Genomic DNA, 17,211 nt, shown 5'->3' with positions numbered 1-17,211 from the left:
GCCAGCATCAGAGACAGAAGTATTCTCAACTGCTGGTGAAGAAACCCAGCCTGAGTATCATTAGCAGAATGTAAAGCCACGCGATGGGGCGACAGAGTATTTCAGGGATTTTCCTTTGCTCTTTGTAAATTGAGTGTTACCGACAGGACTCTGGAATACCCGGTCCTGGGAATGGTGGATGCTTGGCCAGCTCTGCACACTTACAGCGAAGAACAGCAGCAGCTGTACTCACATGGGTGACCTTCCGAAGGCTGTCCCCAACATCAGCTACGACGGCATCTCTACTCAGTAACGTGAAAAGTTCTTTGAGACCTACCTTTCCTCCCGAGTCCCAGAAACTCCTAAGAGCTGTAGGTGAACCGTGAAGGTCTTACATGTGTTCCTCTGAATACCTTCTCTAGTCTGTTGTTTGGGGGAGGATTAACTCATGGGCATCCTGGAGGGGGAGAAACAGTTCTTTTGAAAGCTTCTGTTACATAACTTTTATTGTGTCCCTTTTTCAGGAGGAGCAGCCTAGCGACAACTCCTCAGACTGACGTCGCATATGTCAGTTTGTGTTCACCTCCCACAGAACCCCAGGGGGATGAATGCAGGACCCAGGAGAATGAATGTAGGACCCAGGAGAATTCTTTTAGCTTTTCCCACAGAATCACTAGCACTAACCCTTTTAGGGTTACTCTTGGCTTATTTAGGAATCTTTTTGGAAATGGACACGTTTGACTTCGTGTAGTTAAAAGAAATCTAATGTACTAACAAAAATCCTGTGAATTTAGAGGTTTATTGACAGCAAAATCACCTCCGTATGTTACTTACGTCAAATCATCTGCATGCTTTTTTAGTGCCACGGTTATCTAGAAATTGGGGAGGAAGGACACAATTTGGTTGCCAGACAGACACACGGCAGCAGCAGTGGAAATGAGGTCCAGCACGGGTTGATTTTAACCCCAGCAGAGTCCATTTAAAACATTGCATGGTTCTGCCATTCGATAATTATTAGAGACTAAGAAAGACACTTCAGCTCTCTGAGCCTGGGTTCCTCATCTAGAACACGGGGTTCATAATGTCTGCTTTGCGGTGTTGCAAGGACAAAATGTTGAAGGGCTGGCGGTTCCTTCCTCGTGCCCTCTCTATCTGAAAATGACTGCAGCTTCACCAGGGAGCCTGACCTCAGACAACACACTTCCTTAGATGTTACAAGGGAAGCCTGCACACAAAACCTGGCAAAAAATACCATTACCAAATTGACAAGCTTCTTCCGCGCCATTTCCCAGCTTCAGCTGAGTTCAAGGCTCTAACTAAAGTACTCTCCATTTTCAAAACAACTGCAAACAGTAATTACATACTTCCCCTCCTTACCTTCCAGGAACAGCCTGAGATTGAGGCGAAATCTCCAAGTCCCCTGAACCCTAAAGCTACACAGATACAATGTCATATTCTTCTTACCCCATTGACCCAAATTACATAATGGTTCTTGCATCTTCTGCCACTCGGATCCTAGAGAGGGTCATGGCTCATTCTAGTGCTCTCAGATTTGTGCTGAGCCTCTACCGTGCAAGGGGACTCTGACAGGGAAGCCGGCATGATCACCTTTAAGATCAAAGCTCCATCCTCCTTCACACACTCAGGGTACGGAGTCTCCACTTAGGGTAATAAACAGCATATCTTCTATAATCACCAATTTCTTATTGTTTATAGGAATGTCTAATTGGAATGTTATGTAACCTTAAAGTACAGAGCATTCTGGAGCTATTAATAACCAGCTATACCCAAATTTTGAAGATTCTTCAAACTTAGAGTTTGGAGGGCGACATCTGGTACCAATACACACACATATATGTGCAAACGTACACACCCGTTGCATATATGTAAACCCAGACCCAGCAAATGGAAATAATTTGTCCAAGGCCACAAAGCCAATTAACAACTGAGTCAGGAATAAACCCCAGGTTTTCTGGCCTTTGGAAGCTGTTCTTTTCCTCCACACTCCGATCAGTCCAGGTGTGCATCCTCACTGATGCAGAAACGCCACAGCACTCGGGCTGTGTCCTCATGATGCTAAGTGTGGCAGCTGCAATCATGAAGGCATGGTCGCAATCCCTGACTTAGAATAGTAAGCAAACAAGGGAAATATCTCATCGTTGTTATTCACTTATGATACATAGCCCTCTTGTTCTCCCAAAAGAAATCCGAGGCACTTAAAACATATTTTAACATGAGGCCATTATATGTATGGTGTGGAAGAGTTCAGCTTTAGAGATCTTACAGAAAAAAAAAAACTGGGTTTAAGACAAAGAAAAACTGAAAAGGAAGAATTTATTCTGGATGGCTTATTTTCACACTGGGAGAAAAAAAGCAAAAAATATGAGAAAACTAATGAATTAAAAAATAAATATCAGTAACAAGAGTAATGTTTTGTGATGTAATCTAGCTTTGGCTATGAGTAGTATGATCTATGACACAAAAATCGTTATTCCATAATTACCTCAGCATTTTCAAAAGCAACTTAATGAAGATTGTTTCTCTGCATTCATTTTTATTCAAAACCTTACCAGTTAATCATGAGAAGCTAAAACACACAATGCTGGGAGATTAATATCCCTATACAAGATGCATTATTTTTCCTTTGCAGACCCCTATGAGCCTGTCAAAAATGAAAGCTTTGCTCTGGTTTTGTGAATTTAAACAGTCACAAAACCCGCTGAGAGCCGAGTTTCTGGGAAAAAGGTGAGACGTGCCCGTTTCATTTGGGATTCGGCAACATTTTAAGAGGTTCATTAATCCACATCTTAAAAAGACCAATGACAACCCCATTAATGACCCATAGGTCAAAGTGATGGATTTAGCTCTAATCCACAGCCAAAAACTAACTCAGGGTCTGAACATCCTTCAGCCCACCTTCCTTGTCCCAGCCCCTCTACAGCCAAGCTAAGGCCGGCTCCACGCATCGCTAATATACTCAGCAACCAATGGAGTTGCAAGAGTCTAAAAAAAAATCACTTTATTTATTTGCAGTAATTGTGCTGGGAATGTTTTACCTATGCAAATATGACTGATTATTTTTGGGAGGAGCAGGAAAAGCTCACCAGCTTGCTGCTTTCTAGCCTGCTGGGCATCTTGTTAATGCACTGTATGTCATCAGCTCTTAGGAGCTAATGTCGTCTCTCCTACTGAAAGGCCTAACCTATCCCATAACCCCAATCTAGTAGCTTGGAACATTTTATAGCCACTATGTGTTAGCCCAATAAATAATCTATTAAGCACAGCTCGAGCTTCACCACTTTTGGGCTGAACCTGAATCTCACAGCTCCCTGGAAACCAAGTCCTCTTCTTGGAAATCAACAACCCATTCAGTGTAGAATGTTCGTCCAAATGACTGGACTAAGACACCCTAGCTCAAGCCTGTAACTTACTAGTTTTGTCACTCATAGAATCATTTAGCTGAAGGGGATCTGAGGGGCTGGTCAGTCCACCCTTGCTCTTTACTAACAGAGACACAGAGGCCCCTACTGCTAAGGGACTTTCTCTGCACCAACACAAATGTACGTGTAGACAACTGAGCTCAACACTGTGACTCCACCAATGGAACAAGCCCCTCAGACCAGGACCAACTGATTCCATGTGGCTTGCCCCTTCAGGATTGAACTAAATGCACTTAAGCAAACAGTTAACTAAATGCACTTAAGCAAACAGCTAACAGTGGCAAGCCAGAGAACTGGGGGCATGCATCAGGCATCGTATCTGCATTAAAACTCATTTTCTTTGGGGCTCAGAAGTGTTTGGGGCTCAGAAGTTCTGCTGACACTGAGGGCTGGCAAATATGAGCCAACACTGGGCCAGCCCCTGTACAGTGGCCATCTGGGATCAGTCCCCGCTCCGGTTAAGTAATCATCTCCAAGATTTACAAAACCAGGGGCAGGTAACCTTGATGAGCCCTGCCCCCAGGGAAAGGTTTAGGATGCAGTTCTGAGGCCTAGCATGTGCTGGGCACACAGGAGGAACCACTGTCCTTTCCATCCTTCAAGAGGACTGGGAAAACAGAACCCCAGGAAAGAGAACACCTAGGAAAACATATTATCCTCTCACCTGAACTAAAAAGTAGCTTTACACTTGGAGTACACATTAGGGGCTGGCAGCAACGTGATGGCAGGATGGACAAAAAGTGCTTGCTACAGGCAATTTATTTCATCAGAACAGATACTCATTGGAGCAAGTATTTTCACACACATGCAATGACTCTTCAGACGTTAGCAGTTAGTAGAAGAAATGAGACAGGTGTGTTTGTTACAAAGGGAACAGTCTGGCAGGGAAGTAGAGTACCCTGGTTTCCAATCCTGGTCTCCCACTTCCTAACCTTGTGACCTTGATTAAGTCATTCAACCTCTCTGAGCCTCAGTTTCCTCATCTGGGCCAAGGAGAAACGGGGACCTATTTCCCAGAGTGGCTTTGAGGGACACTGCCCGGCACGGCCTGGACACCTACTAAATAAGAGTTTTTGCCCCCAAATGCTAAGTCTGAACCCAGCTGCATACACATGCCGTTATCTAGACCAGACAGGTCTCCCGCCTGCATGTCAAACCCGCATCTTTCTCCAGAAGGCAGAGGAAAGCACCAGGTCTGCCCGGGCAGTTCTGCCTCCTGGCGGGGCTTCGGGGCAGGGGAAATTGAAGGATTCAATCGGAAGCCCCGAATGTTTCCAGGCTGTAAGTGGGGAAGGAGGGTAGGACAGGGCCCCGGAGGCGGCCTCCGGGCCCTGCGAGGGGAGCTTTGTTCGCGAGGCGGAGGGCCTGGCTTACCGAGAAGCGCATCCGGAGGCGGTTGAGGGGCGCGCGGGGCACGCAGCAGAGCCACAGCCCGGCCCGGACCCGGAGCGCCGGAGCCGCAGGAAGGCGAGGAGGAGGAAAAAAAGGAGGCTGCCGCCGGCTCCTGCCTCATTCTCCCGGGCAGCGTTGACCCGTGGGCCGCCGCCGGATAGGGCTGGCCGCCGGGCGCGGGACCCCGTGCGCGCTGCTCATGTCCCCGTCTGCCGCTGGCGAGGTGTGCGCGAAGCCTGCTCGTCTCTAGGCGGCACCCGGGGTCTCCTCATGCCCCGCGCCGGGGCTCGGCGGGAGGACCTCGGGGAGGCAGCGCGGAAGGAAAGAGAGAGAAAGAGACAGCATGAGAACGCGCAGAGCTGCACCCCGCGCGGGCCGGGGGCGGGCCGGCGCCAGCAGGACCGAGCTGCCCCACCCACAGCGCCTCTGCGCCCCGCGCTGCGCGCCCAGCGGGGCGCCGAGCCCCAGAAACTTTAGCACATGGCTGGTCCGGCGGCCGCGGTGGCCGTAGCTGCCCTGCTCTTCGAGCGCCCCCAACTGCTTCCTGCCCCAGCCCCAGAGCGCAGCTTACCAGCGGAGACCGCGACCGCAGCGGCGGGGCGCCCACCCGGCCGCAAGCAGAACAGTGCGCACCTGCGGGAAAGGAGGAAGGGGCTGGCGGCGCCGGGGTCCCTGCAGGGTAGGGGCACCTCGGCGGCAGCAATCGGCGCAGATTAAGGCATCCTGGGCCGGGGCTGCGCGCGAGCCAGGTGTTGGCAGGCCGGGATGGGGGAGGGTCTGTGCGCCCCTCGCCCCGCGGCGCCGCTGCTGACGACGCGCGCGGGCTTCCCCGGCCCCGGGTCTGCGGAGCCAGCCCCGTTACCTAGCGACTCGCTCCGGGGAGCCCACGCTGACGCGCGGTGCGAGCCGGGCTGCGGCAGCCGAGGGGCGGGGAGGGAGGGGAGGGAGGGGAGGGGGGGAGGGGGAGCTCTAGTGGCGGGTAGGGCCGGCGGCTGCGGGCCGAGCTCCTCCCTCCGCCTCCCTCTCGGCGTTGGGGAGGGGGCCCGGGAAAGACGTGGCCTCCGCCTGGCGCTGGAGAATGGGAGGCCTTCGCGGGGCGGGGGGACGGAGGGAGGCACTGAATGCCCCTGTCCCCGCAGTGGGGATGCAGCAGCAGGTGGCGGCTATGTGGCCTGTGGAGGATCGGCACCCAGAGGCGCGCGGTGAGCCCGCCGCGGCGGTAGCGTGGCGAATGTGGCTGTGGGTGCGTGGGTGTGTGGGACACGCTCCCACCCACGTGGCGTACATGGGGACCTGGGGACGCAGGTGAAAGAGGCGCCTCCTCCTTCCTCTGGTCTGTCTCCGTCCTTCCTGGACATTTTGCTCCTGCGCTGTCTCTTTCTTCATCATGGAAGCCCAGGTTGCTCCGTCCCCCACTCCCAGCTCCTCCTATTTTCCAGGGAACGGGAGGATGGCCTGGCAGCTGAAGGTAGTTACGTCGTGGTCAAACCACTATACCCCCAATCCCTGCCGCCGTTTGGCGCCTCCCCAACCCATCCCCATGTCCAGTTGCCCGCCTTGTAGGCCCTATAACCTGCCTCGGGGCGCCTTCTGCTTTCTTGGAAGACTTGGAACCTCTGACACAGAAGGGTTCAAATCCAGGCCCCTCCAATTGCTTTCAGTACGCAGGACATTTTTACCGTCTTCAGGAAGATGGAGTCCTTGTCTCCAAAGGTCATAGCTAAGTACTAGTACCTAAGGCCTTCCATGAATGTGAACATGATTTTCTAGAAGATAAGCAGCCTGTCTCCTGGTTCTCTGAGACCTCACCAAAATCCACCCCAACGTCCAGGGAAGTAAGGCAAGTGCGGGGAAATATGGTCAGAGTAAGCAGCGACCATGGTCTCTATCGACGAGGGGGCAGATTACCCGGGTCCGCTGGGTGCCTCAGAAGCAGAGCTGGGGGAAGAACCCAGACATTCTGGTTAGCAGGTTCCCAGGGCCCACCGCTGTGTGCCCCTTCCCGAGTTGGATGGTGCAAGGAACCTCCTGCCCCTACTTCTCAGAAGATCCTCCTGCCTACCAAAAGGCTGCTTCCCTCCCATCCCTGCTACAGAATAGGAATCACCTACCACCTCGCCCACAGCACCAACCCATACCCTCCCTAGCTGGCCTTTCTGTCTTCCTCTCTGGTATGGATGTGGGGAGAAAGATGTAGAGTAGAGACTCAGCAGAGATTTAGGGGAATCAGGCCTGCCCAGGAACACCCACACCCCATCCCTGCAGCTCTACAGCACAGAGTCCCTCCATGAGGGGCTTTGGGAAACAGCAGAGTCTGAGTGGTTTTTGTTGGCTTAGTGACAAGACATTTCCTCCAATTATTATTATTATTGAGATGCCAGTAACTCCTGTTGAAAAACCCTGCAAGTCCATGGAAACAGAAGCCATGTGTCTTAAGAAACCAGGGTCCAAAGGCCACACTTTTCTGAGAAAGGCACTTTGCATCCCAGCCTGTGTATAACAGTTGCATTCCAACATTTTCCAGCGAAATTGGGAGCAATATCTCTGAATTTCCCAACCAGTTATTATGGGTAGTTGCAGACAGGGAGCTGGTCCCCAGAAACTCCAGAAGGACTATTTCTATGTGCCAAATTGGCAGCCGGCTCTTTCTTCAGCCCCAGTTTCCCAATCTGCGGGTAGAGTTTGACACCTAATTTGGTCAGGGAGCCCAGTGCTTACAATAAATGAAACCTCAGAGCTTGGATTCCATGCGTCCCACTATTCCAGGAAACAAAGCAGCCTGTAAGGAAGTGCGATTTGACGGCACAAGTGTCTCATTCATGGTTTGCAGAGATTTGAAAAATGTTGTTTGAGCATAGCAAAAGCTGGCACATACATCTTTTATTGGTGTGTGTATGCATGAGGAAAAAGGCAGCAGGGAAGACTCCTACATTACATAGTCATTCTTCATGTTTTTCTCAAATAATAGGAAGTGGGGAATGCACAGGAAAGCCAGGATTGAGGAAGCCCATGGTCCCTGTGGCCACACAGGGATTGTTCCTCAGCAATGCAGTGGAAGAACATCACCTTAAATTTGTAAGGAGTATCTACTGAAGTCAGGCACAGTGTTAGGCACCAGGGATGCAAAAATGACTTAGATAAGTCCTCTATCTTCTGGGTCCTCATAGGGGCTTTTACTGAGGGCTTAACCCATGCCAGGAACTCCAGGTACCAAGAGTTTTATCTAGGAAAGCTCATTTTAACCTCACCAAACCCTGTAAAGTGGGTCCATTATCTTTGCTTGGGAAGGGAAGCTCAAAAAGGTTATGTAAGTTCCTTAAAGTCATGAAGCTGGCAAATGATGGACTTGGGGATTTGTAACCCAGTCTTCCTAACCCCAAGCCCAAGTTCCTAACCTCCTATACTGTCTGCCAGGCTAAAGGAAAAAAGAATAATAGTAACATAGCTAGTGGTTGCTTGCGACTTAGGATTGCCAATGAGATGTGTGCGTGGAGTCTCCGCATAGTTCCTGGAACAGAGTGAGCTATTGATAAAAAGATAGTTATTATCATCACTAGACCCTCATAGTTGTGAATTTTTATGCTCTATCTTATAGAGGTTACCAAATACTATTCTTGGAGGCATAGAGGAAAGTGACTATACCTATCTGCAGGGACTACAGCTGGCTGCCCAGAGGAGGTGGCATCTGAGTTGGGTCCCCAAGGATCCGTAAATATTGGCCAGGTGATAAGGCAGAAGCAAGAACAAGCTAATCAGGAGGAATATGCAGGGGAAATCCCAGAGCTGGTAACAAGCAGCTCTTGTGTGCAGGAGCTGAGAGAGACCCAAGGCAGGTAGACAAGAAGTTGAAGACATGGAGCAAGTCCTAGGGATGCTGAAGGACACAGGTGGAAGAAAAGTCTCAAAACTGCAGGGACTGCCCTTCTTTTGAGCTCTCAGGGAGGCAAGTAGAGAGGGAGCTAGGGGAGCCCATGCCTCCTGTTAGTGCTGGTTTCCTCCCTGAAGGAGCAGGCGAGGCCATCTGCTGAGTCTGGCCTATGGGGTGGTGAGTGTGAGACAGTGGAGCAGGTAGCTATAAGAGGATCCAGCCTCCAGACAGCCACCCAAGCCAAGACTTAGTGGCTGTGCTTGACTGAGGCTCCTCCCATCATTCATAAGGACGATGGGGTCCTGATCCCTACCAGCCTCCACACTTTGCAGGGACGTGGCAAGGCACACAGTATACTTCACCAGTCCCTCTGGGTGAGAGGGCTTGGCGATCGGTAGTGAGTGTAATGTTTGCATGAGACACATAAACAGTACATCTGTTTCCAGCTTTTTGCAGATATTAGCCTATTGGATCCACAATCTATTCATTCATTTGTGCAGGCATTCAGTTAATAAGTGTTTAATTGAGCACTTATTAGGTCATGTGGTTGCACAGAAGAGAGGCCCTTCCTTGGATCTAGGAGATTGAGGAAGCTTTCCTGGGGTGAGGGAGACTTCTAAAATGAGTCTGAAAGATAAGTGGGAGTCAGTCAAATGAAAGGGAAATGGTTTGGGGGTTGGGGAGCAGAAATATTTCAAGTCCAGAAGCAGCACTTGCAAAGACTTTCAAATACTGAAACATTAGAGCCCACTGAGAAAGCTCAAACCTAATTGTTCCTTTTAGAGAAGAAATACTATGTGAAGTGCAGTCAGACAGGTGTATGATATGGGGTTGGGGGTAGTAGGACCCAAGAGGGAGAAAGGACTTCCTTAGAAATGGCTCAGGGAAGATTGGAAGCATCCTTCCTTTCTAAAAATCAGTATCTCTACTATTAATGACTTTTTTTTTTTTTTTTTTTTTTTTTACAGTGCTCTGAGGTTTTCAAAACCTCTCATTTCCCACATTTCATTGGCTCTTATCATATACATGGGGGTTTGGTCTGGAGGATTCCTCAGTCTCCAAGCTGATACCTGACAGACCCTGTGACTTGAACCTGGGGCTTCCCCCTGGGTGGTCTGGCCCTGCTAATTTTTTTTGTTTTTGAGATGGAGTCTCGCTCTGTTGCCCAGGCTGGAGTGCAGTGGCACGATCTCGGCTCACTGCCAGCTCCGCCTCCCGGGTTCACGCCATTCTCCCGCCTCAGCCTCCCGAGTAGCTGGGACTACAGGCGCCCGCCACCACGCCCGGCTAATTTTTTGTATTTTGAGTAGAGACAGGGTTTCACCGCGTTAGCCAGGATGGTCTCGATCTCCTGACCTCGTGATCTGCCCACCTCAGCCTCCCAAAGTGCTGGGATTACAGGCATGAGCCACCGCCCCCAGCCTGGTCCTGTTAATTTTTAATACTTGCATATGGCTCTTTACAGTTCACAATGCATGTCCATCTCCCTGAGCTCACTTGACTCTGTCAGCATCTCCAGCTTCAAAGGAAGAAAATGGTAGCCCAGGGAGGGGCAGCGTCTGTCCAGCAGAGCTCCCTGGTTAGCAGGAAGCCAGAAGGGTGACTGGCTGGGCTTATCCAGACAGACTGCCGTCTCTGGGCTGAGCAGCAGTTTGACTCATATGCATTCATGCGAATAGGACAGCCTGTGTCAGTGGCAGGGCCTGAGTAAAGAGTGACATAAAGCACAGGTGAAATGAAGTGAAGAGCACTCAAACATTTGTTTAGGATCAGCTTTCAGGTCGGAAATCTTGCTGTGCAACACCCATATCAAGAGGTTATCAAAATGAGATCCCCAACTGACCACACCAAGGACGTGGTGAAAGATTGACATTGGGGCAGCTGGGAAGAGCTGAGAGAAGTGGCAAACACAAAAGAGATAATTTGGAAAGAGGATACCATCAATTTCAAATAGCTACAGGGTTTTCTTATAGGAGAGAGCTTGATGAGCTCTTACAGGTGGCCCCAAGAGGTGGAACTAGGCCACGAGGAAGACAATTGCTTTTTTTCAAGATGAGAAGGAGCACCTTCACCCTTAGAGCAGTGGCCAGCAAACCACAGCTCATGGGTCAAATCTAAGTCACTGAGCACTTCGGTAAACAAGATTCTAGTGCCCACCCATTCGTTTTTGTCTCGTCTGTGCTGCAAGAACAGAGATGAGTACTTGCTACAGAGACTGAATGGCCCACTAAGCCTAAAGCATTTAGTGTCCAGCCCTTTACAGGAACAATTTTCCGACTCGTGACTCACAGCAATCCAAATAACAAATGAGCTCTCTTGGTAAGTAGTGAGTTCCCCGTCACTTGCGGCATTCAAGCAAAAGCTGAAGCCTTGTTAAGCAGTGATGTTGAAAAGGGTCTGAGTAACCTGTAAGGTCCCTTTGAGATTTTAAGAGTCCAACAGTTAATGACATTTATTCAAATTTCTTTGCTGTCTACCTGTTACAATAGTCACAACTATAAATGAATAATCGATGAAGCAGCCTCAGCAGGCTTTCAGGACTGTAGTTTTTCATGCCAGTATCCAATGCCCATCAAAGTGAGCAGTGGCTTTCTCTGCCTGTTTAATATGACAAGATAGATGAGGTACAAATTCAGGCAATCTCAAGGATGAACATGTTGGAAATCTTTTTACACCCAAGCCTCTCCCACTGGGAAAGAGGCACTCATTGATGAATAAGCTCATTAATGAGTAACTGCGTGGATCATTTCTGGGCCACCGTTATATCCATGTGGCTCACACATTACTATGTGTTTGAAAGGGATTAGGTATGGTATCAGCGACATTAGTTTTGTTGGGCTTCTGTTGGTGTATCTGGGGACATCATTCAGCAAACTCGCTGCCAGACCTTGAACTGGACAAAGTACCTGCCCTTGAGGAGCTGGTCTTCTCGGCCCCACCTAGCTTGGCCAGAATGTGATGAGGACCTGGTAGATTCCAAAGGCAAGGAGGGATATACTCAGCCGGTGGTGTATCTAGCTAGCAAAGCAACGATACTGCACAATGTTATTAACTGAAATTTGCTTTCTTTCCAAGTAGGATCACACACAGAAACATAAATAAATAAAAATCATCTCTTAGAAAAAAAAAGGCTGTGGCTGTTTCATTATCTTTTTCTCAACCAGATTGAATACGAACAGGTTCCATTTTCCCATCTCAGACTGTCTTGCAAACACCGTGATGTGTTGGAAACAAAATGTTCTTATGCAGTAATCTACAGCCTGCGTGCTGAAGCAAAGATTTCCCAACCAGAAACGAATAATGTCCCCTTATGAATAGCATTGGCAAAGGCCAAATTGATTAATTCCTGTTTTTACTGTCTTTGCACAAAGACTGCTTCCCTCATCCTAAATGGCTCGATCCAGTCCACACCACGGTGAATTCCAGGCACTGATTTTTCTAAAGCCCTCATTGCTTTGAGTTTTCATTCCTTTCTCCCATCAAAGTAAGACAGCAGCAACAAACTCATTTTACATTTTTACATTTTACATTTTTCTTGCTGCTGTTTTTGTTTGCAGGTGACAGATAATCAAGGTGGTTGGTTGCCATTGGCAGGATTCCCCAGCTGTGAGACAGATACCTCTAAGAGGTTTTCACCTGAGAAGCATTCAGATATTATTCAGGCCTTAACACATCCACTCTCAGTCACTTAATCATGCTCAAAACCTATTTGAACCAAACTCATGCTTGCTCTCCAGCTAGGAGAAGTCTCGGTGTCATGGCTGTGTTTATTTAGAATTTTAAAAGACCACAGAAAGTGTTGGGGATGTCCACCTGGTAAGACATGAAAGAAGCATCACATAAAAATGCCACAGATGTTTCATGCCTTCACAGGGATACCCTCAGCCCAATGCTCCTTCATCTTCTATTCCCATTTTTGCCTGTGATGTAGATTGTCTAATCTCAGTGCTGAGGTCTCCTCTCTAGCCCAACCTTCCCCTTTCACCTCCCCACCAGGCCACAGGACACACAAACCTTAGCCTTGTTTTATTTATCTCCCCCAGCCATAGCTTGGACAGTGTTGAATTCCTAAATGAGAGGTGGTTCTTGTTTTTTTTTTTTTTTATGATAACTTACAATGCACGGGGCAAGGTAGTAATAGCCTTGTCCCCAGTTAATTACAAACAAAATGATTCCTATATATTTTATTTATAATTAGTCGATGTCAGCATGCTTGGTTTCAGCTCCCAAGGTAAGATTGGAGAGCATTGTTTGTTAAATTAATTGCTCCGTGTACACTCAAGCACACATTACCTTATTCCAAGGATAAATATTAATGTAGTAATTCAGTTCTGCTGGGGAGATTGTACATAAAATAAACATATCCATAAAATTACTAAAAATGTAAAGGTTGTTGAAGTCCCTCGTTCTTCCTCTTAGTCTCAACTCTCCATAATATTAATTGTTCTAAAAGCTGACAAATATTCTCCAGTGACAGGGAAGCCATGGTAATTAAGAGATGACATGCCACAGAGCTGAACTAGGATCAGAGACCATTTCTCGACCCACACCCCCACCCCCCTCCACAGTCAACCACATCATCTGCTAAGTTTGGAGCAAACTGTCATATGATTGCCTCCGTCACGCTGAAGGAGAGCCTCTTAATGGACGATGAGGAAGGCAAAGAGCTCCTCATCTTGTCTTTCCAATCTAGATCCTTCCTAAGACTTTTTATTCTCACAAACCAGCCATAGGCTGACTTGGCCTGTCTGAAGCTCTGCATAAAGCCAAATCCAGCTGGAGTTCCTTGCACTAGATTCCTCTAAATAAATAAGGAAGGAGGGGCTTTGGATGACTTACAAATATCTCATGAAACACAGAATGTTGAATTGCTAGGGTGACCATATTAATAATCCATCTAGGAAAATGCCTAAAGCCATTTCATTGATTAAAGAAAGCTTATGCTTTCCATAGGAATAATCAGTATATTATACATCTCTGCTTAGTTTCATCATCATCATCATCCTCGCCAGCATTAATTGAGCCTCTATTCTGTGCCAGGCCCTTTCATGTATATTATTTCTACTTAAAATTCATACTACCACCACAAGCTCACATCATGATTCACATTTTTCAGATGAAAAAGCAGTGACAGAAAAAGGCTATTTTTTAATCTTCAAAGATCCAAACTTAGCTAATGAATATTTCCAATTGTTAGAAGCCATTAATTAAAAGCTAACAGTAAGATATACGTATATATAACTAGGCAAAGGCTATTGCTAATAAATTGCAACACCTTCTGTCACATCAATGAACAAAAATGCAGAACTTTCAAGAAATAGTTTCTCACTTTTCAGACTAACAAAACAAGCAGTGGCTGACAGACTTACCTCTTTGCCTTCTTAATGGCTGGTGTGTCAAATTACTGTTATTTTTGGAGTTCACCCACTCAAAACACAGTCACTGTACCTACTTTGGACAAAGAAAAAAATGTTCTTTCATCTCTTATCTGTTTTTTTCTAAACAGTTAAGATTTAAGTATCAGGAACCTTGTTAAAACATCATTGGAATCCATCACATTTTTAGACATCACTGAAAATACAAGTCCAGAGGGTACCTCTCTGTTAGCTTCCAACCCACTTCAGTCTTCTTAATTCCTTTCTAAGTTTGGTCACTAACTGCATTTCACAGCAGCCATTACATTTAAAGAGCAAAGTCCTGTTGTTGGCTTGAGTAGACCAGGAAAGGTAGATGAAAGTGAAATGTGTGGATATGAAGATGCTTTTATACACTCTCCATTTTCCAGTCAAATTGTTGCCTTTTTAGAAGTGGATGGCATCCTCTGGGTGTATGGGTGTGGGTGTGCATGTGTGCGTGTGTGTGTGTGCTTAATCAAATGGCTGGAGAAATTATAAAAGAGAAAGATGCAAGTGATAATATAAAAAGCAGGAAGCAGCGACGGGTCTCTTGTGATGACTTTGAGTTAATACTCCTCTAGGGAGGACAGAACAAAAAAAGGAAAGCACAAATACAGCAAAATCTGTCCTACAGAGTTAAAATCTGTTGGATCAGCCAAGTTTTTCTGGCAAAGCAGTACTGAATATCTGTTTACCCTGTTAATCTTAACTCTTACAACTGGAGAGTGACTAATATCTGAAGGTTGTGATATTTGTTGGGGGTTGAACATGATGGAGGAATGATAAAGAAAATGCAGACTTTTTTTCATTAACTTGGAAATGCTGCCTTAAAAAACTAGCACAATGTTGCCCTTCTCTCCCCTGACATAAGATCAGCTCATGAATGTATATTACAGATCCAGCCATGGTACTGAACCTGGGATTTCCTTGGTGCAGTGTGATCAAGACGCATGCATGGTTAGGGCCAACCCTAGAAACTGTGGGGTTTAAAGCTTCTAGAGATATTTTGTCTGTCTTTCACTCTTATTCCAGAGCTAGATTTCTGGGAGAGGTTCACGGGGCCATATTGGTTCTTCCAGTAAGTGACAGACATGCACAGATTGCGAAAATCTTCTGAGGGTTATTTCTCCTTTATGCATGGTTGATGTTAGTGGTGGTGGTGGCTGTAGCTACTGCTTATTGAACATCTATAGCTAGCCCTACAGAATGCTGGCATTCCGTGTCTTGTTTTATATAATCCCTCCACCAAACATGAAAGGTGGTCCACATATTCCCCACACTTACAGAGTAGAAAGCTGAGGGTCAGGAATGTGAAGAGCATGCCCAAAGTCACTACATCAGCTATCTTTTGCTATGTAACACATTCACAACACTTAGTGACTTAAAACAATACACACTTATGATCTCACAGTTAGATGGGCACAGCTCAGTTGAGCTTTCTGCTCAGGGTCTCTCTTAAGGCTGAAATCAGTGTGTCAACCAGGGCTGGGAGCTCATCTGAAGGCTCAACAGGGGATGTATCCACTGCAGGCCTCTTCTCAGGATATTGTTGACACAGTTTAGCTCCTTGAGGGTGCTGGACTGAGGGCCTCACTTCCTAGATGACTGTTGGCCAGTGGCCAACAGCAATTCTTTGCTACATGAGCCTCTCCAGTATTGCAGCTTGCTTCATCAAAGTGTGCTAGGCAAGAAGACAAAAAAGAGAGCTGCAAGAAAGATGGAAACCAAGATCTCATGTAACCTAATGACAGAGGTGACATCCCATTACCATTGCTGTATTCTATTTGTTAAAAGAAGGTCTTGCTCACGTTCAGGAAGAGGGGCTTATACAAGGATGTGAATCCCAGGAGACAAGGACCAGTGCGGACATCTTATAGTCTGCCCACCATACCACTCATCTAATTCCAGTAAGTGCCCTTGCCATCATCAGCTCTTCATGGAGCACTCCTATTGCTACTCTCTCCTTGGCACATCTTTCTTATCCTTGGAGGCTCAGCACCAGCCACCTTCCTCCAAGAAACCTGCTCTGGTAGCTCCTGCATTCCTTTTCCTCTCTCTCCCCAGTGAATCCACCTAGTACTTATAGCAGCACATCACAGCAACTGAGAGTCAGTTCCACTTTTTGTGTAAGCTCAAGACACACTTTCAAGGGGCACATATTCTCAAACAATGCAACATGATACCCCAGGGTTCTGCAGATCTTCCTCCAGGCTGATATTTTGGAAAGAAAGGGAGGGCAGAGTTCTGAACTGAAAAACACCACACTCACCCAACATCTGCCCTCGTTGACTTTATATTAGATTTCATTTGAAGAAAGATTCCATGCTTAATATATATTTAAAAGACACTTGTCAGAGAAGCTGTATTACAAATGATAGGTTTCCCACATGGCCCGCCACTGTAATATTTCTTTGGGAAAATGCATTTAAAAATCCGAATTTAACCCTAGGTAGAGAGGAATATCCCCAAGTGTTGCTAAGATGCGGGTGGGGGGTGAGGGGTGGGTGTGCAGAAAAGAATGGTAATTTATTAAGTATTTTTGTCTAATTAAGAGAAAATACTTTTTTATGTGCCTCCTAGGATCCACCCAGAGGTATCCTTCTCTCCATTCCCATTGCCTCAACTTTATTCCCAGCATTTGGACTTCCTCACCTGAATGCCTCAACAGGTTTCCACCTGGCCTCCTTGCCTCCAATTCATCCTCCAACCTCTATGCTGAGTGAACTTCCTAAACTATAAGAGGAAGCATGCCATTCCCTTACCCAAACCCCTTTGATGACATTCCCCGAGACAAAGGCAAAATTCTCGGTTGGCTCATGAAGCCTTTCATGGGCAGCTGTCATTTATGGATGTCTTTATCTTTTGAACAACCTCTTTACACCTTGACAGTTCCCATATATGATTCCCACATTCCCATGATGGAATAAAATCAGCATCCGCAATAACACGTTCCAGCCTTCCTTGCAGCTCGGACGCAGGCAAGCAACCTGGCTTCTTCCAATCAGACCCCCACTGTGAAAGCTGGATGCCAAAGTGTTACCTGAGGCAGCAGACACAGTGGTGAGCTGGGAGATAGTCTCCTACCAGGCAGAACGGTGGGAAATCTAACTTCTCTGGGAGAGCTTTTGTTATCCAG

General features: G+C 47.2%; 1 protein-coding gene across 2 annotated transcripts in view; it reads right to left on the bottom strand.

The window, feature by feature from the left end:
* TUNAR (TCL1 upstream neural differentiation-associated RNA) overlaps positions 1-5,710 on the bottom strand; it is a 49,815-nt gene extending 44,105 nt beyond the window's left edge. Inside the window, exons 1-3 of one of the 2 annotated variants that reach the window (XM_054530483.2) lie at positions 5,383-5,710; positions 4,794-5,111; positions 317-436 (exon numbers count right to left, since the gene is read on the bottom strand). Coding sequence is in view for 1 of the 2 variants with exons in the window: in XM_054530482.2 (XP_054386457.1) it covers positions 4,794-4,805 (12 nt within the window). In the remaining variant the exon portion in view is untranslated. The remainder of the gene's footprint in view (positions 1-316; positions 437-4,793; positions 5,112-5,382) is intronic. The other variant, XM_054530482.2, reaches the window with a different exon arrangement.
* Between the last annotated feature and the right edge of the window lie 11,501 nt (positions 5,711-17,211).

The sequence above is a fragment of the Pongo abelii genome, chromosome 15 (genome assembly GCF_028885655.2).
Source record: "Pongo abelii isolate AG06213 chromosome 15, NHGRI_mPonAbe1-v2.0_pri, whole genome shotgun sequence".
In the NCBI taxonomy this organism is placed as follows: Eukaryota; Metazoa; Chordata; class Mammalia; order Primates; family Hominidae; genus Pongo; species Pongo abelii.
Note: the sequence above shows the minus strand (reverse complement) of the source record. Positions and strands in the feature narration are given on the sequence as shown.